The 26,417-nt window shown below is 56.2% G+C and overlaps 1 protein-coding gene across 1 annotated transcript in view; it reads right to left on the bottom strand.

Moving 5' to 3' along the window:
• LOC120595348 (uncharacterized) overlaps nt 1-26,417 on the bottom strand; it is a 114,859-nt gene that overhangs the window by 15,830 nt on the left and 72,612 nt on the right. Inside the window, exons 9-17 of the mRNA XM_039853457.1 lie at nt 24,791-24,959; nt 24,451-24,705; nt 22,744-22,861; nt 16,679-16,867; nt 14,511-14,910; nt 14,309-14,360; nt 12,014-12,213; nt 11,762-11,910; nt 2,421-2,649 (exon numbers count right to left, since the gene is read on the bottom strand). Coding sequence (XP_039709391.1) covers nt 2,421-2,649; nt 11,762-11,910; nt 12,014-12,213; nt 14,309-14,360; nt 14,511-14,910; nt 16,679-16,867; nt 22,744-22,861; nt 24,451-24,705; nt 24,791-24,959 — 1,761 coding nt within the window. The remainder of the gene's footprint in view (nt 1-2,420; nt 2,650-11,761; nt 11,911-12,013; nt 12,214-14,308; nt 14,361-14,510; nt 14,911-16,678; nt 16,868-22,743; nt 22,862-24,450; nt 24,706-24,790; nt 24,960-26,417) is intronic.

The raw sequence follows: 26,417 nt of genomic DNA, 5'->3' as shown, positions 1-26,417 counted from the left end.
GGGGCGGGAGGCGGCGCGGACCCCGCCCCCACCCGGCCCATTATCCCTGAGGTCACAAAACAGGTCGGAACCGACGTGGTGTGTCTGGGGCCGGCTCTGCCGCAGGCCACACGTCTGGGCCCCGTTTCCTGTGACGCTGCCGCCAGCGTTTGGAACAGCGGGACCCTGTGGAGGAGGTCCCTGCTGCCATTGTCGTGCCGAGGGGCTGATGTTCAGGGTGACCCGCCCGGGGACATGCTGCCCATGCTCAGGGACTCGCTGCATCCCAGCCATGAGCGCTTCCTTAGAAGCTCTGGCCACACGCGAAACGGTCACCCCAGCGGTGAGCCACCTCAGCGAAGCCTGGTGACTGGCCGGCGAGACCCGCCGAGGGACGGTGTCCTGGCCACCGTCGCGTGTGCGTGGCTGGGAAATGCTGGCTTCCTCTCCATTTTCTCTCAGCGACCAGCGCCCCGGCTCCTCGCTGTCCGTGTGTGTCGCCTCCGCTCCGCCAGCGCTCGCAACGGCGGCCGGGTGTCCGCAGGTGGCCGTCCAGAGCCGATCCGTGCCGCGTGTGCAGCTCGCCGGCACAGCCCCGTCGTCGGCTCCCATTCCAGGCATGTCACAGACTTCCGAAATGCCAGAACGGGGGCCCCTCCTCGTCCACGCGCCCCCCAAGCCCCGGGCTACGGCCCGCACTGCCACACACGGGTGTGAGGAGGACGGAGGCACAAGGGGCCTGTGGTCCCCAGGCCACACTCCGTGCTCCTCTGAATGCGCTTGATCGCGATCCTGTTTTCAACCGTCGCCCTGGCCGGGGAGGGAGGGTCCCAGGCCCCTGACGCCTGCAGCACCCACACGTCCCCAGGCCGGGCCAGAGTCAGAAGGCGCAGGTCCTTCAACTCGGAAGGCAGCCCCGAGCCGTCCCCCGGGACGCAGCCTGCCACAGGGCCTGCTCCTGGAGACGCGGGGTGTGGCGCACGGAACACAGTCCCCCCGAGTCGGCGACGATGCCGACGGCCGAGAAGCACTTCCCACGGGCACAGGTGCAGAAACACAGTCCCCGGCGACGAGCCGCCACCCGTTTTCGACTCCTTACGATCAAAAACCGCTCTGTTTCCAAACCACAAAGGGATCTGGGCATTTTAACTGCCGAGGAACCGGCTGTGATTGAGGTGGCGGCATAATGGCTACAGGACAGGGACGGAGGATGCTGTAAGCTGTCGTCTGAGTCGAGGTTCACTTCAGGCTTATGCGGAGTGTCCCGAACCCCCCACTAAAGGTCTAGTCTCTACAGTTCGGTTCTTATTTTCGGATCTAGTTTCGGTAGGACAGACGCGCGGGGCTGCCCCGAGCTCGGGACCGACACGCGCCCCGTGGGGAGCGGGGCGACCCCGCCAGAGCCAAACTGCAGCTCCCAAGCGTTCGTCACACGGAGAAGCCACTCCTTCGCTTCTCGTCTCTGTCCGTATGAGATGATGGCGTTTCACGACTTATGTAAGTTGAGTCACGTTTCAATAGAAGGGACGGGAAACGAAGGTTCCGAGGACCCGGCAGGGGGCGGGACACGCGGGGACACTGGGGTCCAGAGCCGAAGAGGGACTTTTTTTTTTTATTTAAAAACCCACAGCACGTGTTACCTTTTACATATATCAATTGTTTCAGAAAAACATAAGTTTAATTTTTAAAAACGCTATGAACGAAGTAATTGCATGGATCAAGGAAAAAAAAAACATTAAAAAGCTGTGGTGCTCAGGGCTTCGGATTTACATTTCTGGATAAGGAATAAAACTAAATGGCTCAACATCCAAAAGTAAGAGGAACACAGCAGAAGCCTCCCTCCGGCCCCATCCCCGGCCCCCGCCTGTCCCCGTGTGCACCCCGGTCACCCGTTCACTGTGCATCCTTTCGGACACGTTTTACTCTTAGCCAAGCAAATGTGGACACACGCCTGGCCTGTCCCCTTCGCCGGCACACCCGGTACTCTGCACCTGGCCTGTCCGTTCGCGAGGCATCTTGGTGATCTTTCCACCGCCTCATTAGAGAGGCGTCACGCCATGTGCATAAAATCCCCTATCGATGGGCATTTAGGTTGTTTCCAAACGTTTGCAATTACAAGTGCTATGACTCTGGTCACACGGGGAGGGACCCGGTGAGGTGAGCAGAGCAAGGACCGTGGAGCGACTCGATCTGGGTTCGAACCCTGGCTCTGCCACCTACTAGCCGTGCGACCTTGGGCAATAATCGCTTGGTCCCTCTGTTCTTCGGTCTCCTCGTCTATGAAGTGGGGATGACACTACTATCTACCTCATAGAGTTGTTGGGGGGATTAAACGGTTTTATGGGAGCAAAACAGCCCAGTGGCGTGCAGGAGCTGGCACGCGAGTGTTCGTTACACGAAGTCTGATGAGGATATGTCACGTCAGACCTTCTGCAACCTACGGTCCGAGCCGCGGGAGGGTCACACACCGGTGAGTTGGTGGCAGAGACGAAAGCAGACACGGGAACGTGCCACTTGAGGGCTCTGGTCTTCAGGCTGAGCCTGTCTTCTGGCCGTGTCCACACTACCCGTCCCCCGGAGTGCCCGGCACACCCTCGGACCAGGCCCCGGCGCCGGCTCCCTCCACGCTCGCCAGCCCCAGAGCCCGCACCCGCTTTGGGGAGACGATACCTGTGGGTGCGTAAGAGCCAGCGCGGAAGCAGCGGGACCACACACACATCCCAGGCCCGCGGCAGGCTGGACCCCGAGTCCGGCCCGGCAGAACTGCCATCGGAGGCGGGGATTTCAGAATGTCCGTCTGCTCTGGACAGGGCGTATCGAGACCCCCGACGTGCACGTTCAAGGTCCCCGGACAGAAACCTCGCTAGTGCCGTTAATTCCTTACTTTCTAGGAGGGGGTCTTAGAAGATGCCCCAATCCAAACTCTCTGGCTTTCTCTCCATCGGATTCCTGAGACTGGAGAAGGAAGAATGGGAAAGGTACCACGTACGCGCTCGGGGACCCTGCCACCAGAGCCCCGCCTGCGGATGGCACCGGCACAGCCCGGGCAAGCGTGCTCACCCTAGAGGCATTCCCCAGGGGCAGCGCAGCGCTGCTCACGGGGCTGAGTGTGCAACGAACAAACAGGACTGTCGCCATCGTTCAAGGAAAGAGTCGCGCCCGGGGTAGACTCGGGCTGAGCGTGCCGAACGAAGCACCTAAAACCGTGCAGAGGGGAATTTACAGCTGGGGACGAAGCAGGTGGAAGTCGGGGCAGGTGTTCTTGGGCCGATGACTCTGAGCTGATACCCCTGAATTCCCGGGTTTTGTTGGGCCGTGACAAGTTATGAACAACAAGGAGTTTATTCATTCTGTCGTCTCCACGTTTAAACACGCGGGGAGAAATGCTTTAGTCAAAACACAGTGAAGAAAGAGAGGCCTAGAACGATCGAGACGTCGTCTTCTCTGGCGCTCCGGCATTGAGTGTCCCCTCTGAGGCCCAGGCGCCCGGAGTCGTGCAGCTTACGGAGTTCAAGGCAGAGGTTTGGGGGGAAGGACTCATGTCGGCCCATTTGTAAAAATACACAAGAACACTTTAGAGGGCGAGCTTCACGGTGTGTGGAGAACACCCCGATAGGCCGGTACGTGGAACGCTGTACGCGCGCCCAGAAACACCCACCTGTGCTCGACACCTTTAACGCGACATTAAGAACGCACTCGAAATCCACACTACGGCAGGCGAGGGGGAGGCAGGTAAGGGGAACTTAGGGCAAGGCCTGGGACTGGAACGGGAGGATGCACACACGTGTGTGTCCCCATACGTGTGCGCGCACACGCATGCGCACCCTCAGACGATGGGACGATTTTCCCTCTGGCATTGTAGCCATAAAAACGCTCAAACGTGATCTTTTGGTGCCAGGAAAAGGATCTGAGAATCTCAGGCTCCAACGTTTATGTCGGCGGAGGCCACAAGCGCCGGGAACAATCACACATGTCGTACGTCGACGCACGAAATGGCCCATTCCCTGAAATTCTCAGCTTCGTGAAGTCATAAAGTGTTCGGAAGGTCAAATGCTACGACGCAGAGACAGCAGCAGCCCTTGGCCTCGGCTGTCTGCACCTCTCCGAGCCTCTCCCCGGAGACGGCCTGTTTTCACACTTGGAGCAGACCGTTCCAGCATTTTCTACCACATCGCTGGATTAGAGGCCCACGTGCCACGTCCTAGTCTTGCGATTTCACACATCGTCGTCTGGTGACTTCTCGCCCTGGACAGGAGCATCCGCACTGTCCCCGCCCTGACGCTCATGTCCCCTACGTTCCCAAAGCTCTTCCCACGCGCCTGCCTGCTGGGTCGGTGGCCGGTGCCGTCTCCCCGACCCTGTCCCATGTCGCTTCCTGAGTGGGGGGGAGGGTTTCCCTCCCGACCTACCCGCCGAAGTTCTAACTTCTGCCTCCCAGTTTAAACTGTCAAGGGATTTCTCTGGTTCTCGGTGTTCCCTTCAAACAGGTGAGATGTTTTCCCTTGTCTTCCCCGACGATACCTAGACGACGACAGAGACGACAGGTACACGGGTCTCCGTCCCCGGTTCCGAGCACGGACCTCCAGAAACCCTTGTCATTTCATGAGTGACGAGAGCACCGGAGCCTGTCTGGTTCTAACGAGGTGACTCGGGCTGGGCTCCTAGAGGGGGCTGGTCACCAGACAGATCCGGTCACAATCAGAAGCTTTGGAATTTTCGGCCCAGGCCCCCTTCTTCAGAGAGGGGACAGGAGGGGCAGATGGAGGTAGCAACTGACTGGCCTCCATAAATCCCCCACGGCCCGAGCTTCGGGGCTTCTACGCGGGCGAACGCGTCCACTCCAGAAGGGTGACACCCCCGACTCCAGCCAGTCGTCAGGAGCACAGGTGACCACGTTAGGGCGTTAGGTGGACACGCGTGACGGGCGAACAAAGGAACGAAGGCCCAGCCCAAGACCTCCCTTAGGACCTCCCCGAACACCCATCTTCAGGCTACAAATGACCCCACGTCCTGAGGTTCGAAGGCGTGGAAAGCCATAGAACAGTAGCCGGCCCGGTCTGGCCTCGAGCGCGTGAGCAGTCCGTCCGCGCCAGGCTGCCCATCGTTACAATGTCACGCCTGTGCCTGGAAGCTCACGAATGCAATTGCAAGACTAGATTCTGGGTAGCCCCACGCGCAGGAGGAGAGAGCCATTAACAGCCGAATGTCGATCGAAATGACCTCACGGGCCAATCGTCCAGCACCACCCTTGTAACCTCCCTTCACGGCCCTAACGTGACAGGGACCTCCTGACGGTAACCCGCCCTCCCTGGGAGTGATCTTGAACCGAAGCTTGTGTTTCTGCAGGGAGCCGTGGTTACGGCCCTTTCTGGCTTCACCCGCTTTCCTCTTGAAGAAATCTTCCCTGTTCTAAATCTCGCTGATCCATAATTCTTTACTGCATCAGCAAAAAGAACGGTGCTATGGGGCAGCGATGGATCTAGATCACCCACCACTGACGGGAATCTGGGCCTATGACTGGCGTGTGCGAGTGTGTGCATGAGTGTGTGCGTGTAAGTGTGAGTGTGTGTGTTTGAGAGCGTGGATATGAGCTTGAACGTGAGTGCGTGTAAGGCCGTCTTGCGTGCCTGACCCCTTAACCTGTGGGATCTCAAGCTACCTGTGTGGAGACAGTGTTAGCATTGAGCTAAATCGTAGGACACCCAGTTGGTGCCACAGAGAACTGCTCGTCGTGGAGGGAAACCTTTACGCGTCTGGTGACCACCAGTGTCAGAAGGGGACGTGTTCTGTGCGAACGAATAATTAAGGAAACACGGGAGAAAAACGTAGTGGGGAACTGTTTTTTTTCCCACTCAGGAGGGAAAAACTTAGCTTTCTCTACTCGATAATCCCAACTGCGGTCTTTCTGAAGGTTTCTTTGGCTGCCTGAGTTGCCCATCGCCCTCCCTGTTGGAGTTGGTTTCTGCTTCCATGCTGGATGCTTTCCTCAAACGTCTGGCGGTCTTCGGGGCGCCTTGTACGTTTAATAGGAAGGCACTACAAATCTGATCGGAGGTTGTGTGCGCTGGAGTATGGAAATACGTTTTCTGTTTATTCGTTCTGCACACAGCAAACTTGTAACTTGGACGGTGGGAGGAATAGTGTTTCAGGAGGCTCAGATGTGAACAATGTCGATATAGTCAATGTAAACGCCTCCCATCAGAATCCACGGAGGTCAGAAAGAAACGTAATATCTTTAAAGTGCTGGAAAAAATAAATAAATAAATAAATAAATAAATACTGCCAAACTAGAATTCTACAGCCGGGAAAAATACCATCGAAAAGTGGGTCGAGTCACCATCGCAATGGTTTCTCCCAAGCAGAGTCGAAACCGATGCGTCGATAAATGAGCAAAGGAACACATTTAAAAGCAAACGAGAAATGGGTTGAAATAAAAACTTTCGGAACTGAATCCGGGCTGAGTGGAGTCACGGCCAGCAGCCCGGCACGATAAGGCGTAACGGTCCATTTGTAGGGAAACGTAAAAGAATAGGTTTGTCTCTTCTGTTCATTTCCACGAAAGACAAAAACCACTTAAAGCAAAACGTATCGCTGTCAGATGGAGTTCGTAATGCACACGCGAGGAAAATACAGGATGTGACTTTGGCACGGGGCGGCCAGCGGGGGAGGGGACAGGGATGGACCGACACGGCGAGTCCTTACACTTGTGAAGCGCGGAGCCATGAATTTGCCAGCGAAGCTATTTAGCTCTGAGTTTCTTGCAAATTATAGAATCGGTTTCTTCAGTGGGACCATTTTTTATTTTTATTTCTCCTGGTGTCGACTTAGTTAAGTCCGTGTTTTTCATTTCACTTCATACTTCGTTTTGTGCTCCCCGAGTTGTTTATAAAGTCTTCGAATAACAATTTTAATGTGCACAGGATCTGTAATAATGTTCCTTTTTCATTCTTGAAATTACATAATCCATTGGTCTTTAGCACCGTCTTAAACTGGATGTTTTGCACAGTGATTTTCGGCCTTCGCTCTTTTCTAGTCTATGCGGTTAGGGCCCTACGTTCCTTCCACTATCTTTGCGTGCTGCTTGTTCGGAATATGGGCGTTTGATTCTCCTCCAGTTCTAATCACTTCCTCATTTAAATGATGATGTTTCTCCTTTTGACGTACGAGTTATTTACACGTGGTTTTCATTTTCGAATGTATGAGCTTTTTCTAGTTATTCTTTTTTATCGTGATTTAAGTACAAAGTCAGAGAACGGTTTATATGCTACCTACCGATCCTTGGGAATACGGGGAAGCTTGCCAAAGGGCCAGCTCCGCGACCCGTTTTCATACATAATCTCTCTGGGCTTCAAAGGAAAGCGTATCCACCGCTTGCTGGGTGTAGAGCTCCAAACGCCCGTGGCACCTGAATCGTCGATTGTGACGTCGGGGTCTTCTGTTCTTACTGGTCTTTGCTGTTCAATCGATCAGACATAGCTGCGGTACGCTCAGTCTCCTGCCTTATGTGCGGGTCTGACCTCTTCTTTTTTGACGTTCTAATAAGCTTTTCCTTTATGTATTTTGAGGCCACGTTAGAACTGAATCAAATCGAGTGCCGATGTGCAGTGACCCTCTTGGGATCTGGTGACGCTTTTTACCATCACCTTTCTGTTCGTCCGCCGTTGCCATCACAACGGCAACTTTTTTTTCTGGTTAGTATTTGCAAGGTCTATCTTTTCCCACCCGCTCGATTTTTACCTTCTTGATTTTATGTTTAGATATCGTTCCAGTTTTTAATTCTATCGGACAGCATAATCAAACTGGGATAATCCAAGGAGGTTTAAATAAAGCGGCCGTTGACAAGGGCGTGAGCGGAGTGACCAAAGCCACGCTGGAGGGTGGACTTCCCCGGGGGGCAGTAACAGAAGGGGCGTTCAGTCCTGGAGCCGCTCTGTCTTATAGGCAAGTTGACCTTGTGGGATGCCGGCTGCTGGAGGGATAAGCAACTCATAAGTAAATACCTCCTTCCTCCCTCCTTTGTCCTGCCTGAACCCGACCTTAAGAGTTGGCAAGGAGTCTGGGGACAGGCCAGCCTCCTACGGCAGAGTGAGGGAGGGGGTCTCGTGGGTAAATAAAACGTGCCTAGAACAACGGCACGTGTTATAAGAACCTAACGATCTGTCTTCTAAACAAAGCGATTCGTCTGTTTACCTTTATCGAAACGACTGATATAACTGGACTTATTTTTAACGACCGGTTTTGTGTGTTCTGAAGTTTTGCTAGTTGTTCTGTCCCCGCTGTACCTACTGCCAGACACAGGAGTCCACAGAATCTTTCGATATTTTGATTTTTTTCGTTGTTTTCGGATAACGTGTTATCGATGTAGGAAAAATATTTATCTTATGTGAAAAAAAGGTCCAGCCGATTACGTAGAAAATCAAATCAAACAAAAATGGAGGGAAATCATCAGAACTTGGGAGGAGAAATTGAAAATTATCTTTGAAAAAGTAGAAGTAGCAGACCTGAAAAACTACACATAGGACCCAGGACGCACAAAGAGCTATCACACCTGTGTGTGTCACGTGCAGCATCGACTGGCTTGATGACGACAAGAGGGAGACCTCTGAGGACAGAAACAGGACGGGCGATTTTCAAAAGAAAAAACGTGTTTTCCTCCCAAACGTTTGGGAAAAAGTCTTCGTTCTCTTTAGTAAATGTCGCAAAGCAAATCAAGGCGACAGACAGGAGGCAAAAGAATGAAAGTGTTAAATGGAGCCACAGTCGGGGAGGGCAGTGCGCTGGCCGGGGACAAAGGCAGGCTTCTGCTGGGGTCTCCCGCAACCCACTCCCCACACCCTGCAGGGGACACAGGCCAAACAGCCTCGAGATGGCGCCCTCCACAAAATAACATCGTCAGTACCTATGGCTGAAACGCTGGGGGACGGATGGACGGAAGGCGGGTGGCCTTTCGGGGTACACACGCTGCCCCTTCCCTTCCCTACTATATGTCCACGTCGAAGGAAACAGGTAAAAAAGTCTTTAAATGTAACTCGGAACCCGCAGGAACTAAGGAATGAGATATAAACTGGATTCTCTGAGCATTCAGGGTCCGTCTCGGTGTCCTGGTCTCTTGTCACTGTCCTTCTCACTCCCTGCCTCTGAGAGACCACGCTGTCTGTGGAGCGTCACCTCTTCTCTAATAAACTTCCCCCTGACTCTGTCTTTGGCGTGGGGCTGAATTCCTTCCTGAGCCTGGCCAAGAATCGTCACATCCCTCAGCGTTGGCCCGAGTCCCCACCACGTCGGGACATCTGCCCTGTCCTGCGACAGAAAGATACCACTTTTCTCGGAGGACTGGCGAAGGGCTGTGCCAACCTGCGCCTGGAGAGATTGTAAACCGGTTCGACTATTTTGAAAAGCCTATTGCTGATATGTGTCAAAAGCTGATATGTTTGTAGTTTCCACCTCTACATTTGTCCCAGTAATTTTACTTCTGGTGAACGATCCCAAGGAAATAATTTTAAATTCAAGAGAACGCTTTCTGCATTAAGCTGCCTATTTATGACGGCAGACAAACAAACAAACAAACAAAAAACCCAGGAAGCAATCTACGTGTCCGGCGATAAAGGGATGCTTAAATAAATTACGCTGTCTCCTCTTGGCCAAGTATTATAAAGATATACAAAATTTTATAAAGATACAGAATCTCATTTGCAAAACTGAAAAATTACAGAAAAATCTCATCTTCGTCACGCTCACGATCGAGAGATTCAGAGGGGACTGACCAACGCCACGATTCGTGACGTGCGGTGGCGGCCGCGTCACGCTGGGCGCCGGTCACGCGGGACACTGTGCTGCTCCGGAACTGGGCGACGCCGGGGAAGGGACCGCGATCACGGCCCCTGGCAGAGCGGATGGGAGGCGGAGCCCGGCCGCAGGAAGCACTGACCACCACCGACTTCCGGGTGCGTGCGCGCACCCGGAAGTCTCACCCCGCTCTTAGTTCCGCTTCCGGGGAGGGGGGCGTGAGGCTCTGCGATCACGTGTTCCCCGCGCGAGTTTCCGGACGACGCTGCAAGTCGGCACCGAGGGCACGTGCTCTGACCTGGCGTCCCTCGCAGCCGCCCCGACGGGGACGCGGAGCCATCAAACGGCCTGCAAAGGTTCAGCTTTTACTGGGAAATGAACATGAGCTCCAAACAGACGCCGGTGAAACAGAGGTCAAGAAAACTAACAATAAAATGAAAACGGCGACGCTCTCGGGGAGAAAGAGATGTGCGAAAGAGCCAGTGAAGAAAATCGAGGACCCACGGAACTTTTTAAGATGAAAAAAGGGGGAAAAGTCGCCCAGCAGAGACTGATTTCTTCGTTCCACTCATTAGCAAACATGTCACTGAGTCTGCACAGCTGGAAACAGGTGAGAGAAATTATCGATGCTCTCGATTTAAACGAGGCTCTCGGCTGCACGCCCCCTTGCTCATCGGGTCACCCTGCGGCCACCCCTGCCCCGTCCTCAGTGCAGCGCCCCGGGAGGGAGGCGGGGGCTCGTCCTGCACTTCCGGAGGCCAGCTCTGCCTGTCACAGCGGTCGCACTGGGCCAGCTCCGCACACAAGACTTCGATTGTGTCCCCTTCTCCAATGCCACACCGAGTCGACTGAAGCCCAGGCTCCGTGGGGAGCGGCGGTGCGAGGCAAAGCCCACGAGGCTTTACAGGGGGCGCTATCTCAGGCCATCAAAGTGGGGGGCGGCGAGCAGGGGAGAGGGGGGGAAACAAATATCGAGCTGGCCGAAGCTTCGCAACCCAACGGCAGGGCCCTTGGCCAGGGGACATCTCCCGGCTAGGTCTTGTGGGGACCAGCTGTCTGGAGGGTCACGAACTTCACCTCCTGCCTCGCTGGGCAAACCACTGGAACGGGGGTGTTACTTGCCCCTCGGGGCAGGTCGATGCTGGGAAGCTGGATGCCTCACCTCAACTGGGGAGAAAAGCCTCAGGCTTCCGCTGAGTGTGACTGACCTGCCACTGCAGCTCCTACCCGTGTGTGGACAATGACAGTATGTCCTCGCCCAGCCTTCACTTCAGGGTCTGGGGCAGCAGAGCAGATCAAGTCGGGGGACGCACCTGTCCACTGGGCAAGAGTTGAAGCCCAGGGGTCGTGGGGCTGCGCCAGCGAGCGGAGGCACCTGTCACATGTGGCGCGACACGTATGGAGCGGCATGCGATCAGCACACGTGCTTGGCGGTGGAAGACACGAACTATGAGTAACGCGTGAACAGAACCTACGTCTCTGAGCCACTTTTCTTTTAGTTTTCCATTTGTGAGACGCCGCTTAACAGTTTGGGGCAGAAATGCAGAGTTCGGCATGTGAGCGACACACGTGATGGGTTCTCCGGAACTTTAACATCAAGGAACAGTTATCGGCGCTTCTGACATCTCGGGCGCTCGGCTCAGACGTGGTCATCTTCTCGGAACCCTTGGAAGTCCTCGTGGAGGAGCGAGCGGTTCACGGAAAACCTCCCTGCACCTGAGCCCCGGGGAAGCGGCCGCGCCGGTCCGCACCGAGCATGCGCAGACGTGGGCTGAGCGGGTCCGCGCCAGGCCGGCAAGTGGCCCAACTGAAACTCAGGGCGCAGCCGCGGGACGCCGCCGCTCAGCCAGCGCCCCAGGGCGGCGCGCTCCCCGCCCAGGGCCTGCTCGGCCGCTTCCTCCTCGTCACGTCAAGTCGCCTTGGCTGCCACGCTGCCGGGCAGCGAATTGTGTCTGTCTGGAGGAAAATCTGCGCAAGACGACGACTCGAAACGTACCTGCCGACTCCGAGATTTCCGCTCCGCATGGCCACCCGGGCCGCGGCCGTCCACTCGCGGCCCGCGCGCCGCCCCGGAGGCGGCCCGCCCGTGACCTCGGCAGGGCGCATGGACCGGTTCCGAAAGGCCGCGCTTAGCACCTCCGCTTGCTGCGGGAGCGGGAGAGGACGGGGAGGAGCGTCCGGGTCCGCGACGACCCGCTCCGCGCCAGGCTGTGCCGGAAGTGCTCCCTCCCGTGCTCCCCGCGCCCGCGAGCCCGCAGCGCTCAGCAGCGCTCAGCAGCGCCCCCAGCCGGGCCGGCGGCGCCAGGCCGCCCGCCACGCCGAGCATGCGCAGACGGCCCCGCGCCCGCGAGCCAGCGGCGCTCATCAGCGCCCCCAGCCGGGACGGCGGCGCCAGGCTGCCCGCCACGCCGAGCATGCGCAGAGGGCCCCGCGCCCGCGGCATCTGTTCTGCCGCCCCCGGGATGTTCCGTCCCAGCTCGCTGTTACGCGACTTACCTTCTTATGTGTTAAGTTATACTTTCTTTGATCACGACAAGGACAGAGTATCTTTCGTTTACTGGTTATTTATAGTTTTTCTTTATGAACTGCCTTTTCGGGCTCTTTGCCAATTTCGTAGTGGGTGCTTTTTAGGTTTCTTAGTGACTTGGAAGCACTCTTTATATATTAAGGCTCCAACGCAGTATAAAGCCCTGTTTACGATCGTCTCACCACGGGGCTGAGAGTTAGAGACGTGTAAGAGGGTGTCTGTGTACTGGCATTTTTAAATACCAAATATTGTCTTAATTTTCCCCCGTGAGAAAATGACTTTTTAGCATGTTGAAAGTCCAATGAGAACTGTTTACTTTTTAGCAACATTTAGTCAGAAAAAGTTTGGTTTACTAAGTGGTTAAACCGATGGTAGTTAGACCGTCCCTGCTCTGAGCCGGGCTTAAAAGGAGAGACTTCGAGCAATGAAGAGCCCGGGGTGGTGACGATCGTCCTGGGTGAGGGGCGGCGGGGAGGGGGCAAGGCTCACCGCGAGGCGGGCTGGCTCCGCGGGGTGCAGACGGCGCGGGGTGGCGTGGGGCGGGGCCGTCGCAGGGCTGAGCCGGGCTCAGTCATGGAGCACAGCCCCGCCGCACGCGCATGAGCCGACAGCCCCGCCCCCCAGCCCTGCGGGCGCGACCGCCACCCGCAGACCGAGTCCCCGCTCAGTCCCATTCCGAGCAGAGCGCCGCTGGGAGGAGACACAGCTTCCCCTAGCCTCAGAACCAAGAGGAAAATGGATGACTGACGCGCCGTTCGGTTTTTGAAAACAAGTTTTACAATGAATGACACCAAACCCAGTTCACTGTGACGGGAGGGGCTGCTGTTCGAGCTGGCACGTCATTCGGGCGCCTCACTTACTTAATGAACCCCGGGTCTTAGCTGAGCTTTTGAAGGATTGTGCCCCGCACACCATGGAGCTGAGCTGGCTTTTTTTTTTTAAGCAATTAAGTTGCAGAGATTTGAGGAGATGGAATGAACACAGAAACACAGCACCTCGCCCCAAAACAGGTTCCGAGAGTCACCTGAAACGAGAACGGTGCTCTTTGTGGGTGCTAAGTCCCCGCATTATTCCTGGCACCGAGGTCAGCAGTGACCTGGCAGAGAGGCCACCCTGACCAGACCACGGGGGTGGACGGGGGGCAGCCACGCTCGCTGGGATTGGCCCGAGGCCCCCCCTTCTTCCTGGGTTCCAGAATGCCGCAGTCAGCGGGAAACCTCGGTCACCCAGTGTCACCTTCCCAGGCCGAGTCCCCGACAGGCAGCAGCAGCCTGACCCGAAGGTATCAGTGCTGGGGACCGCCCTGCTCCGAAGGCGGGCAGCTGGAGAGACGCTGACAGACGCGAGGCCCACGCGCACCCCGCGACGACATTGGTCCCGCGGACCCGGGCATGGCACAGACGGTCAGGGCTCGGAGGGCCCGGGAGACGGTTATCGCATTCTTCTCTCGAGCAGCCAGAGACCCGGATTCGGCCATGTCCAAGGACAGACACTGGCCTTTCGGGACTGCATTCGGGGGTCACCCTCGGGCAGCACCCCGGTACTGCAATGCATAGAAAAAAGTTGCAAACCGTTCTTCTGATAAGGATCTGGTACCCAAAATATTTCAAGGACCCTTTATAATAAGCTCAGGAAGGAAAGACAAAGACTTGACACATGACCCTGGAGAAGATCTATGGCCGATGAGCACATGACGAGATGTGGGGCGCCGCCGGTCGCCGGGAAATGGGGCCCGAAGCACAGGGACAGTGCTTCGCACGCATCAGGGCAGCCACAGTAACAGAGAGCCCGGGTGGCGAGGATGAGCAGAAACAGAAATGAAAACCCTCCTTTGTCGCCGGCAGGAATGCTGCAGCCACTGTGGCAAACGCTATGACGGGTCCTCGAGAAGTTAAACACGGACGCGCCCCACGACCCAGCGGTCACACTCCAGGGACACACCAACGTGAAAACACACGGCCACCTCACGGCCCGTACGTGGACTGCACAGCAGCATCAGCCGTGACAGCCACTAACCGGGAACCACCCCGTCGTCATCGGCTGACGTGAAACGGACGAACGTGATGCGCTGCGGGCAGCAGAGTTCAGTCATAAGAAGGAACGAAGTGTGGGAGCCTGCTACGCCGAGGGCGAACCCCGAAAATAGGACGCGAAGTGAAAAGGCCGCACGGTGCACGATTCTGTTCTTACGAAACGTCCACGGACAGAAGGTCGATTAGGGGTTGCCAGGGCCGCGGGCATGGCTGCCTGGTGGCTCTGGGGCATCCCTCTGCGGGGATGACAAGGGTCCGGGATCAGGCGCAGCGGTGACGGTGTACGACACTGTGGACGTGCTAAAGCCATTTAACCACACGCGACAACGAAAAAAGGGAATTTTCCCTTCATAAAAATGGGGAGAAAGAGAGTGACCAGAGACACTGCAGCAGCTACCTGGAAGTCCCGGAGTGACCAGGGCTGGCAGACGCTCCCAGGGCCACTGACCTTGCTTGTCCGGGTCGCGGACCTGGGCCGGCACGTCCTGGATCTCCAGCGTCCACACGCCCTCGGCCTTCTCTCCCCACGAGTGCACGGACATGAACTCCCAGTTGGAAAAGCCTTCGTTGGAATGGTCCAGCAGCCTGCGATGGAGACGGGTCACGGGGTGGCGGGTGGCCCGAGGGTGGCTCTGTCCCCGGGAGACCACCCAGTCCAGCTGAGGCTCCTCCGGGCGCGGGCGTGAGCACGGGGCAGTGCGGCCCAGCCCCACGCGAGGATGCCGGCGAGAGGGTGGCTGTTCGCACCCCGGTTCGGGACCCGGCAGGCCCCTCCGTTATGCCCCTAGGCCTCCCAAACATGGGAGGAAGGCCTGGCGCAGGAGCCCAGGACGGGAAGGGCCGGGGCAGGTTGCGGTGGTCCCCGCCCACCCTCCTTTCCCGGGGAGGGACCCCGAGGAGGGGGCTGCTGCGGATGCTTTCTGTCGCAGCAGGTCACTGGTGACAGCCCTCGACCCAGACCCCGTGTTCCTTCAGGTGTCCGGTCCCCACCCAGCCCGGGTGTGTTCCCCCAGAGCCGTGGCCTCCCCCGCAACCATGGCCCCAGAGCCTGAGCACGCAGAGGCTGGGCCCAGTGACTTCCACTGGACACCCAAGGACAGGGCAAAGGAAGCCTCTCTAAGGAACGGAACTCCCCGTTAGTCTCAGAGCCAGCCCCCGCGTGCTGTCCCTTGTCCCTTGTCTCCAGGGCTTCACCGTCCCAACCGCTGAGAGGTGACACGGGAGGTCTGAGTGTTTCTGGGGAAGCGCACGTGCTCCCTCCCCCACCAGCCCCCTGACCAGCCCGCTCTGTCCTTCCAGACCAGAAAGTCCCTGGTGACGGGGACTCCAACTTGACCCCGTTTGTCTTGTGTGGTCTGAGCGGAAACGGGAAGCGACTCGGGGGCACCGCTGTCTTCCCTCCTTAGAAGAAATGGTTCTAGGTCGTTCCCTCTTACCTTTCCGTCACAGTCTAATTTTCTCTCTGTTTTGAAACAATACGTTTTTAACGTAGGGACTCTTTACTATTCATCAGAAATTCGGATACGTTTTATACGATGTAAGATTCGATTCCCCACTTGGGGGTTCTCTGGACAAGCGCTGTGGGAGCAGGTGGACACCCTGAACTTCCTTCTAAGAAATTGCAAAGGTCAAGGCTGATTTTCACACACGATGCCAAACTGAATCCAACGCACTGAACAAGGACAAAGCTTTCGAGGGCTGGCACTTACGAACGACAAGTTACTCTTGGTGGAAACATTTGGCAAGCGGAAAAGGCCACGGAGTTAAGGGAGAATTAAGCAAAATCAAGTTAAATTAGTAGATCCTACAGTCACATAACCTGTCCCTTGGGGAGAAAAAAACAAACTCCCAAGACCCAGTGGCCCGAGGGCGCGTTGACAGCGCTGATGGCCAGGTACAGGCCGCCGGCGCCTGGGGGCGACAAACCCAATGTGCCTGCAGGACCCGCTCTCCCCCCGCCCCGGGCCTGAGCGGAAGGACGGACGTCGGAGGGGAGGAGGACAGGGGGGCGGTGGCTGCTGGGGCGCTGGGGGTCCTCACGGGTCGGGTAGGTGGATGTGAACAAGACGGGAAGGGCGGCCAGCCACCTGCCCCAGGGGCGGTGCCAAGCACGTTCGTCTCTATTGTCACATTCAGTTCTCGTGACTCTCCTGACCGTGACAGAGTAAAATGTCACTTCCAGAGGTAAGGACTAGGGAGAGAGGCGGCCCACTCCGGGTGTCCAGCTGGGGAGTGAGGCAGACGGGGCGTAAGCGCCGGTGTCCAGGCTCCAAGCCCACATCGGTCCCCGCGGGCCACTGCTGCCCGCTGGCCTGCGACCCGCCCCAGCCCCACCAGGCCCGCCTGGCCTCACCTCTTTGCCAGAAGTTGAGTCTTGGTCCCCGAGGGAGAGATCAGGTGGATCTGGAGGTCTCCGCGGCGGGGGTGGGAGATGGAGATGCGGGCCACCACGTGCTCCAGGTAGCGCACGTGCTGGTCCGAGCGCTCGGCGCAGGCCGTGGTCAGGGCGGTGGTGCGCAGCGTCTGCACCACGGGGATGCTCCTGCGGGGGAGGGGGGCCGAGCGCTCGGCCCCAAAATCTCTCAGTCCCACGGGAGGGCGACGGGTCCCCTACGTCTCACCCTCGGATGCTCCTGTGTCCGTCATACCGCCCGCCCAGAAGACGTCTGTCATTCCGGAATGGCTTAGAGAGATTTAAAGAACGGTTTCCCGTGCAGGCTCGGCCCCCCTCGGTGGCCGGGAGGCGGCTCGGTGCCCTTGGCCGTCTCACTGCCTGAGCCTCCCGGACACCCAGGCTTTTGAAAGCCTCGCTACTTTGTCCCAAAGCCTGGCCTTGAAGATGTGAGTCATCCTGCTACATAATACCAGCGGCAAGCTGACGACTGCCGGACACCGGCACCGGTCTGAGAATGTACAAGGATTAATGTATCTAATCCAGAGAGGCCAAGGGTCAAGCCCAAGGTCACGCGGCGACTGAGCAGCAGAGCTGGGATCCGAGGTTCCGGAGTCCAGGACTCCTCCTCGGTGCCCCGCTCCCCGCAAAGCGGCCAGGTGGGCCCACACCTGTGTTCAAGATGGCAGGAAAGAGAGACAGGTGACCCCAAGGCCAGAGCTGGCCTCTCGTGCTAATTAAGCACGCTGGACAAGGCCGCAGTGACGGGACCAGAGTCGCAGGGATGGGACGGGAGCTGGTCCGCGCGCCACTGTCTCGTCTTCTGCCCTGCGATGGGAACGGACACGGTTTTCGTTACAAAACCGGGGCGGTTGCACCACACGGGATGGGATCCGAGGACAAGAATTAAGCCCCCATCAGGCACAAGGCAGCTCCTCTGGGATGTTCTAACGCACCCCCAGGTGCATTGGAGCAGACACAAGCCTGCGCCTGGACACGACCCCCACACTTGGGCTGGGCCATCCCGCCCATTCTGGCCACCGCGGCCGCCCCGAGGACTTATGACCTGAAGAAAGACGCTCAGCCGCCTGGAAACCCCACTGCCCTCGGTTAATTAGGGGGGCGCTTCTCCCCTGAAGCCCAGTTCCCTCTCGGGAGGGGAGGCTCGAAGCAGAGACTTAGCATCTCCCAAGAATTACAGCGCTTGGCTCTACTGGGCCTGAGTCACAAAAACACTCCGAACGGTTATAAACAGCGACGTAATTCCCTCGGAGACTGTAAATATTTGAAAACATGATTTGCATGCAACATAAATTGATTTAGAGATGCTGGCTTCTTTCACTGCCTGCTCCCGAATTTTACTGCCTGTGTTTACTGGGCAGCGGGCCCCCCACTGTGACAGATGCAGAGTAGAACAGAGAGTTCTGGAGAATTCTGGGAAGTTCCAGTCCTACCAGGGCCCACAGACAGCTCCAGGTGAAGGATTTCCGCCCCTGCACTAAGAGGCAATGGGCGTGGCGGTGGGGGGATGCTGGGGAGGAGGACTCTCGCAGAGGCCTTACGAAGCTTGCATCTCAGGAATAACCCCCGACTTTGAAACACCCAACACGTTTCCTGGGCCCAAGAGTAAAATCAAGGCCACAGGCAGAAACCCACCACCAGCCACTCGTCCTGCTGTAGCTGGGAGGCTGCCACAGACCAGGATGGTCTGTTCTCTCTATCGTGGGTTCCGCATCCAGGATCGAAAATATTTGAAAAAAATAAAGTTGTGTCTCTACCGATGTGTACCAGGTAATTAGGGCCACCGTGGTTGGATCTGTCATTATTCCCTAAACAATACAGTGTAGCAACTGTTTATACAAGATTTACATCGCAGTAGATATCATGAGGGATCCAGAGATGATGAAAAGTCAACGGGAGGGGACACTTCTGGTCACGATGGCGGAGCAGGTGACCGCAGCGCTGCCTCCCCCCACGACCACCTCAGCATCACAGCTAAAGAACAGAACGGCCGTCACTGAGAGCCTCCTGCAGTCTGGCTGAACAGAAGTCCTACAACTAAGGACATACAGAGGCCACCTGAGACTGGAAGGAGGGGTGGTGACGTGGACCGGGCTGGTCCCATACCCGCGTGTGTTGGTTAAAGGCAGAAGTCCCCCGGGAGAAACGAGGGGTCCCAGCCCCACACCAGACTTCCCAGCGCAGGGTTCCCGTGCCAGGGAGAGAAGTCCCCACAACCTCTGGCGGTGCCGCGCAGCGTCTGCACCACGGGGATGCTCTGTGGGGGAGGGGAGTCGAGCACTCGGCCCCAGAAGCTCTCAGTCCCACGGGAAAACCAGCAGGGAGGGTGGCTGCGTGAAACGGGGTGGCAGGAGTCCCAGGCGTCCTCTTAAAGAACCTGCGTGGACTCACCACGGATGGACTCGCTCGCTCTGAGCTCCAGTGCTAGGGACGCAGCTCGAAAGATGCCAGGGACACACAGGGAGGGACTGAGTTGTTTGCTTCAGAGAGGGTGGCATCTCCAGGACAGAAGTGCTGGCAGAGGCCACTGCCCCTTTGTTGAGCCCTCCTCTGCCTCCCAGTGTGCAGACGCAGGTGGTACGATTCTGAGTGTCCATCAACCTGGCTGATGCCACTCGCCCCGCCCATGTGATTCCCTGAAGCCCCGCCCTTCCCCATGAGCAGCCCCCGACCCCGAGCCACTTCCAGTGGCTTTTCCATAGAAACGGCCTGTCTTGGCTCATGCTGTGGACTTTCCTAAAATCTCACAAAGGTCCACAAACCCCAAACAAGCAGCGTCTGGACTCCGTGTGCCCCGTACCTCTTGCTGAGCAGCCCTTGGCCTAGCACTAGCGGCAGCTGGCCTTGGTTCCCAGTTTGGCCTCTAGAGGCACCTCAAGCCCAGCGTGGGTGGCAGCCATCTGCGGACTGCTTGGTGTCTCATGCCAGGTGGCCCCGGGCAAAGCACAGCCTGTGGCTGAACTTGGCCTGCGGCAGGGCCCCTCCCAGGAGGCCCCGGGGCCTGTACGCCCGGTGGCCAGCTTTGACCGAGCCAGAGCAACGCCCAGGGCCGAATCGAAGGAAGACACACCCAAAGGGCAGACTGGGCAGCACCAGAGCCCAACTGAAGTGAATCCTGCTCCATGGGGTCAGCCCCGCACGACAGCTCACAGTCACGGCCAGTCCTCACGAGCAATCGGCCTGAGGATCAGCCCGACCCGCGGACGTGCAAACAGTAGCCAAGGCTCAACTACAACAGGAGGGCACACGCAGCCCGTGCAGAAGACACACACCCAGCTCAGGTGACCAAGGAGACTGTGTCACTGGGCCACACAGAACACCTACTACATAAGGCCACTCTACTAAGGCCAGGGGACATAGCAACCCTACCTAATACACAGAAACAAACACAGGGAGGCAGCCGAAATAAGGAGACAAAGACACATGTCCCAAATGAAAGAACAGAACAAAGCCACAGAACACACACTAAACAAAATGGAAATAAGCAACCTGCCAAATGCAGAGTCCAAACCCCGGTTATAAGGATGCTCCGTGATCTCAGTGAGAACTACGACAGAAAGACAGGAAACGTAAAAATGGAGACAGGAAACAAAAAAGAACTGGTCAGAAAGGAAGAATAAAATTACTGAAATGAAAAATGCATTAGAGGGAATCAACAGATTAGATGAAGCAGAGGATCGAATCGGCGATTTGGAAGACGAGGGAGCAGAAAACATCCAACTGGAACAGCAAAAATGAAAAAGAATAAAAAAATGAGGACCGTTTAAGGGGCCTCTGGGACAACATCGAGTGTACCAACATTCGCGTCACACGGGTACCAGGAGAAGAGAGAGCAAGGAATCGAAAACCTTTGAAGAAATAATGACAGAGAACTCCCCTAACCTGGAGAAGGAAATAGACCTACAAGCCCAGGAAGCACAGAGACCCCCAAACGAGATGAACCCACAGAGGCCCGCACCGAGACACGGCCTCATGAAAACGCCAGAGGTTAAAGACTAAGAGAGAATCTTAAAAGCAGCAAGAGAAAGGCAGTTAGTTCCCTACGAGGGAGTCCGCATAAGACCGTCGGCCGATTTCTCAACAGGAACTTTGCAGCCAGAAGGGACCGGCAGGAAATATTCAAAATGATGAAAAGCCAGGACCTACAACCGAGATGACTCTACCCAGCGAAACCAACATTTAAAATTGCAAAAGAAATAAAGAGCTTCCCAGATAAGAAGCGGCTAAGGGAGTTCATCGCCAACAAACCGGTATCATAAGAAACGTTAAAGGGACTTCTTTAAAAGGAAGAAAAAAAGAGATAAAAAATACGGATAAGAAAATGGCGATAACTACGTATCTATCGATGATTAAATGAATGAAATGCTCCAATCAAAAGATGGATAAGGAAACAAGACGCTTACATGTGGCCCCTGCAAGACACTCACTTCAGATCGAAAGACACACACAGACTGAAGGTACTTTCATAAAGATACTTTATGAAAATGAAAACGACAGCTGATACAGCACCGCTCACGCCACTGGAGAAGCGGCAGACGCGGCCACACCCCTGTGCCCCGCAAACACGGCTCCGTCCCCACCCCCAGGCCCTCGCGTCCTTGGGAATAACTGAGCGTGCGGCTAAGCAGGTTGGCTGATATTCCAGAAAGAGCCTGAAACTGCTAACTGTGAAGATGATTCTCCTTCAGAAGCAGAGCTGAGTCTCCCGTCCTCGGAAGGCCCTCCCCCGTCCAAGCGCGGGGACAATGTCACCCTGTGAGTTACGGCAGATCCCCTCGACCTGGGCTGGCCAGACTCGGCGCTTGCACTTAAAAACAAAATAAAATCAAAACAACCTTTCGCCAGAATGGCACCACTCTACCATCTTAAAACTATTTCTGGCCAGAGAAGAATGCTTCATTCAGGAGCCGCCCCAACGGGGAGCCACCAGCGGGGGGGCCGAGCTGTGGCCTGGACGCGGCCGCCTCGGCAGACGCAGCCCTGCGGGAGCCCGGCCCGCCTCACCCCGACTTCGATTCCCCGTGTGCCAGGCGTTTCTTTCCCACTGTCCTCTGTATGTGACAGTCTAGGGCTCCCTGGTGAGAATGACGCTTTAAAACCTCAAGACTGACATTTGTCAGCGGGCTGTCCAGCCCTCAGGCCCTTGTCACCTGCGGTCAGCCCTCACAGCTAGCAGCTGAAAACGTAATTTTTAAAAACATCCTCTCATGGCTGTTCAGCCAAGAAATGCTTTCTGAATTCCTACGGATGCCAGGCGTCAGCCGGAAATACCTTTCTCAATATTTTTTAGCAAAAGAGCACATTACGAGGTAAACGCATTCAAGGAAGAGGCCACCCCAGAGGGAGTGGTCTAGGCTGATGAAAAGTCCCAGTGCTGGAACCTTCGAAGGTTATCGGAGTCCAGACGACAGTGATACAGAGCCGCTCTGCACTTTGGGTCACACCCCCGCCTTCCTGCAGCAGAGAAGGGACAGAGCCTGCCACCCATCCATGGCTGATGCGGTCACGCCGTGGGCTCGCAGGGCAGGGAGGCCTGGGCTCGGGCTACGGCTGCCACCTCTAGCAGATGCTGGCAGAGACGACATTGTCACTGCTCATTAACCCCACCGGGCAGGGCAGGTCACCGATCGGTCGGCCTTGCTGAACATCACGGATAAGGACCTGCACTCCGAGGCGTCCGACATGGAGCAGTGGAAAGGACAGAGAGCAGGGGCCTCAACGGCCATGGGCTAAGGGCGACCAAACACTCGCGTCCGCAGCACGGGCTGGCAGGGACCCCGCGAGGCCCCGCGGGCACGGCACGCAGACGCGTGAAGCGGTCCACGTTTTCGAGCCATCAATTATCTATTATATTTCAATGAAGCTGTTTAAAAAAAATATGCAAAAAAAAAAAAGCGACTTTTCCAGCTTCACACGCAGAGAGGAAACGCGGGCATTCGCGGGGTGCGGGTGCAGACACCGCCCCGGGCGCCCCGCCAGCGCCAGGTCCCCGCCGCCGGCCTCACCTGGTCCTCCTGTCGGCCACGGCGACGCACACGTGCTGCGCGGGCACTGCTGTCCACTTCTGCGCCTCCACGACCAGGGCCTCCGCGTCCACCAAGCCGAACCCATAGAGATGGCTCACTGGAAAGACAGGCCCTTCAGACCGCGCCCCCAGCAACTGAGCGCGGGGTGAGCCCGATCCGGCACCCTCCGGGCCCCCGCAGGCGACACCGATCCGTAGTCCTGGCAGGGCAGGCCATCTGTGTCACTCGAGAGCTGGAAGGGCCCGGGCCGTCCCCCGAGAGCCATGGGCTGCAGGTCCAGCCCCCCCGAGGACTGCGCCCCGGTCCCAGCTCTCTGCCCTCCCCGAACCGCACGCCTGCGGGTCAGGGCTGCGGGCGGAGACAAGGCCCGTCCTGGTGCAGGGCGCAAGGCCTGGAATGTCGCACCGTGAGCTGCGGGCGGCTGTCCTTCCATTAAACCGACAGCTCGGCGTCTGCGCTCCCTGAATCTTAAACCAGAGATAGAGAAATGAGGCCCCTCGGGGCCGCCTCCCCTGTCCCCTCCCGCCCGCTGAATCCAGGGCGCGAGCACGTGCGGCGGGCGCGCTCCGACGCCGACTTTGGCCGAAGCAGGACAGCTTCGAAGTGTAATTTAAGAGGCGACGTCGAGAAGGAGATGCCATCTGTTTTCCGATTCAATGAGGCCCAAACCGAATCATGTGGTTACAGCACATGATTCGCACCAACATCCCCGAGAAGCCAAGGTGAACGGGTCTGATCAATGACCCCCTTATTAAGAGGAATGTCACTTGGAACTCTGGGTCACAATGCTCGACCTGCATTTTACAGAGTAGTATCAGGCTCGGGGTTGAAATAGTTGGACTTGAGCTCCAAAAAGGAAGAAAACATCCTCCCTAACATACCGTGGCCTGATGTAAATCTCTTCCAAGGATCTCCCGTAAAAAGCCAGACAGACAAGAGCCCATGGCACCGTTCCGTAACTCCGTGCTCGAAAGAGCCCAAATATCCGGGTTACGAGCCGACGGTGGGCTGATGTCACAGGACCTGGGTCCATACCAGGCTGTGCTGGCCGTAGGGACCTCGCTGTTCGATGACTTACTTTTATAACACTGGGCTTGAGGACGGGAGTTGCACAGTTAGAAAGTAACTTATATAACTATGTCAGTGTTATGTAAGTTACTTTCTTACAGATGAAAAACTTGGGACTCGTTTCAAAATGACAGAGCTGCTCAGCGCTAAGAATGCAAGCTACTCTTAGGGGACACATAAACAAACTTTTTTTACCGTAATATTTATGGATTTGTTTTAATGTTCGTTAGAAAAAATATAACTACACATCGAACTCCTGATTAAACATAACAAAATTTCCCTTTAAAATATATTTCTTTATGTAAAAAGAAGGCAAGTCAATTTAAAGAAAACTATTAAGTCAATATTGGTAAGACTGGTCTGGGGATGTGGCAGAGTCGGGCAGTTTTGGGCGCCCCGGGGTCTGGGGGCCTCGGGCTTCATCCTTAGTGCCAGCGTGAGGTGCCAGGACACGTTCCTTAAATCGCTGGACACGTATCTTTCATTCTTCAGACACGCAATGTTATTTGGGGATTCTTTTGAGAAATTCATGTCACCCCTCGACCCAGACCTCAGGAAGGAAGTCTGGAGGGCCCACCAGAAAGGGAACGGTCCTCCCCAGCCCACCAGAGCCCGCACCTTTGTGGCCGGCACCGTTGACCGTCCAGTCGTTGGCTTTCAGGTGGGCCGGCCTGGATGTCTTCACCAGCAGGTGCTGGACGTCCCTCCAGGTTAACTGGCTGCTGCAAGACACGACGACAGACTGCTGTAGCCCGCAGAGGTCGCTAACGGGGGCTGCACGGGTCCACGCCAAGGTGGCACATCGCGGGGGGCCAGCCCCGAGCCGGGGTGAAGGTTTACACCTCTTCGTAAATAGTTGCCGGCGATTAAACCCTGAGGCGGAACAGTTCAATGGGGCCCCCTAAAGTCCACGGCATGGAAAACCCAGCCCTGCTGCCGAGCTCGCTTGAGTGTGTACAAGGGTGACACAGGACACCGTGGCCATGGAGGGAGGGGACCCTGCCCATGACGGCACACGTCAGTGAGTATTTGGGGCCAATCTTTGGCACGATGAGCCGATACCAGAGGGTGGCAGCGCCGCAGCCGTCACCTGCCCGGTCCCCGCTGGCACGGCCCCGCTGGCTAGGCTGCGACATGAGAATGTGGTGATCCCACCCTGACGACACACTCATTTTGGTGCAAAGCAGAAACGTTCCAGGAAAAGAACACGTGCGCTAACACGAATGCGCAGGTCAGGGCTGTCCGGCTGTGACGTGGCCTCTTTAACACGTCGAACACCAGCTGGAGGCTGTGCAGGGCCCCCAGGCCCAAACGCTGGACGTGCCCTCCTCTGGCGCAGTGCCTGTCCCCACCCAGCCAGGACAACCGCCCTTGCAATCGCCCGCTGTTTGACTGTGCTTGAAAACATACATGAGTTAAAATGCACCCTCGACGGGCCAGCCAAGGGCACGCAGCAGAACGGCAGGAGATGAGATGCCAGGACTCTAAAAATAATTTAAGGAGCATATGGGACGCTATTAAGGGTCCAAATATCCGTCTGATCGGCGTGAGTGAAGAACATCAAGATGCCGAACAGCTGTTTGAAGAAATAATGATGGAAACTTCCCTAACCTGGTGAAGGCAATGGACATAAAACCCCAGGAAGCTCAGAGAATCCCCAAAATCAGGGATCCAAAGAGGCCCACGCCAAGATACAGCATAATGAAAATGCCAAAGGTTAAATACAGAGAAAGAATCTTAAAAGCAGCAAGAGACAAACAGATAGTGACTTATAAGGGAAAACCCACAAGACTGGCAGCTGATTTCTCAAGAGAAACTATGCAGGACAGAAGGGCTCGGCACGAAATATACGACAGGATGAAGACCCAGGATCTACAACCAAGGATACTCTATCCAGCGAAGCCATCATTTCGAGTTGAAGGACAGATAAAGAGCTTCCCAGACAAAAAAATAAGCTAAAGGAATTTATCACCACGAAGCCAGTATCACAGGAAATGTTGGAGATAATTCTTTAAGAAGAAAAATATAAAAGACTCGTTTCAGATTAAAACACACACGCAGGAGATGGAAAAAGATGTTGCTTTGATGGACCTAGAAGGTATTTAAGTCGGACATTTAAAGGTAAACACTATATGATTTCACTTACCTGCGGAATCTAAGGAATCTAAAGAACAAACTGATCAAAACAGACTCACAAATATAGTGGACGATTTGGCGATGGACAGAGAGAGGCTGGGGCTGTGAGAGAACTGGGTGACGGTTAAAGGACGTGCGACAAATGAGTAGCTATTGGTCACCGGGTTGGGGAGCCCGGCAGAGGGAACGCAGTCAGCGTTAATACGTCAGCTCGGGGGACGGCGGGGGAGGGAGGGAGCAATTGGGGGGACCGTTTTACGAACTCTATAGATGTCTGACCGATGTACTGTATACTTGAAACTAATTAAAATAAATATATTTTTTTAAAAAAGTAAAAAAGAAAATGTACCCTCTGAACCGTTTTCAAGAGTAAGCTCCAGTGGCGTTAAGTGCACTCACTGTCACATGCCCGTCACCACCATCCATCGACAGAACCTGTCACCTCCCCC

The sequence above is a fragment of the Pteropus medius genome, unplaced genomic scaffold, assembly GCF_902729225.1.
Source record: "Pteropus medius unplaced genomic scaffold, Ma_sr-lr_union100, whole genome shotgun sequence".
NCBI lineage: Eukaryota > Metazoa > Chordata > Mammalia > Chiroptera > Pteropodidae > Pteropus > Pteropus medius.
Note: the sequence above shows the minus strand (reverse complement) of the source record. Positions and strands in the feature narration are given on the sequence as shown.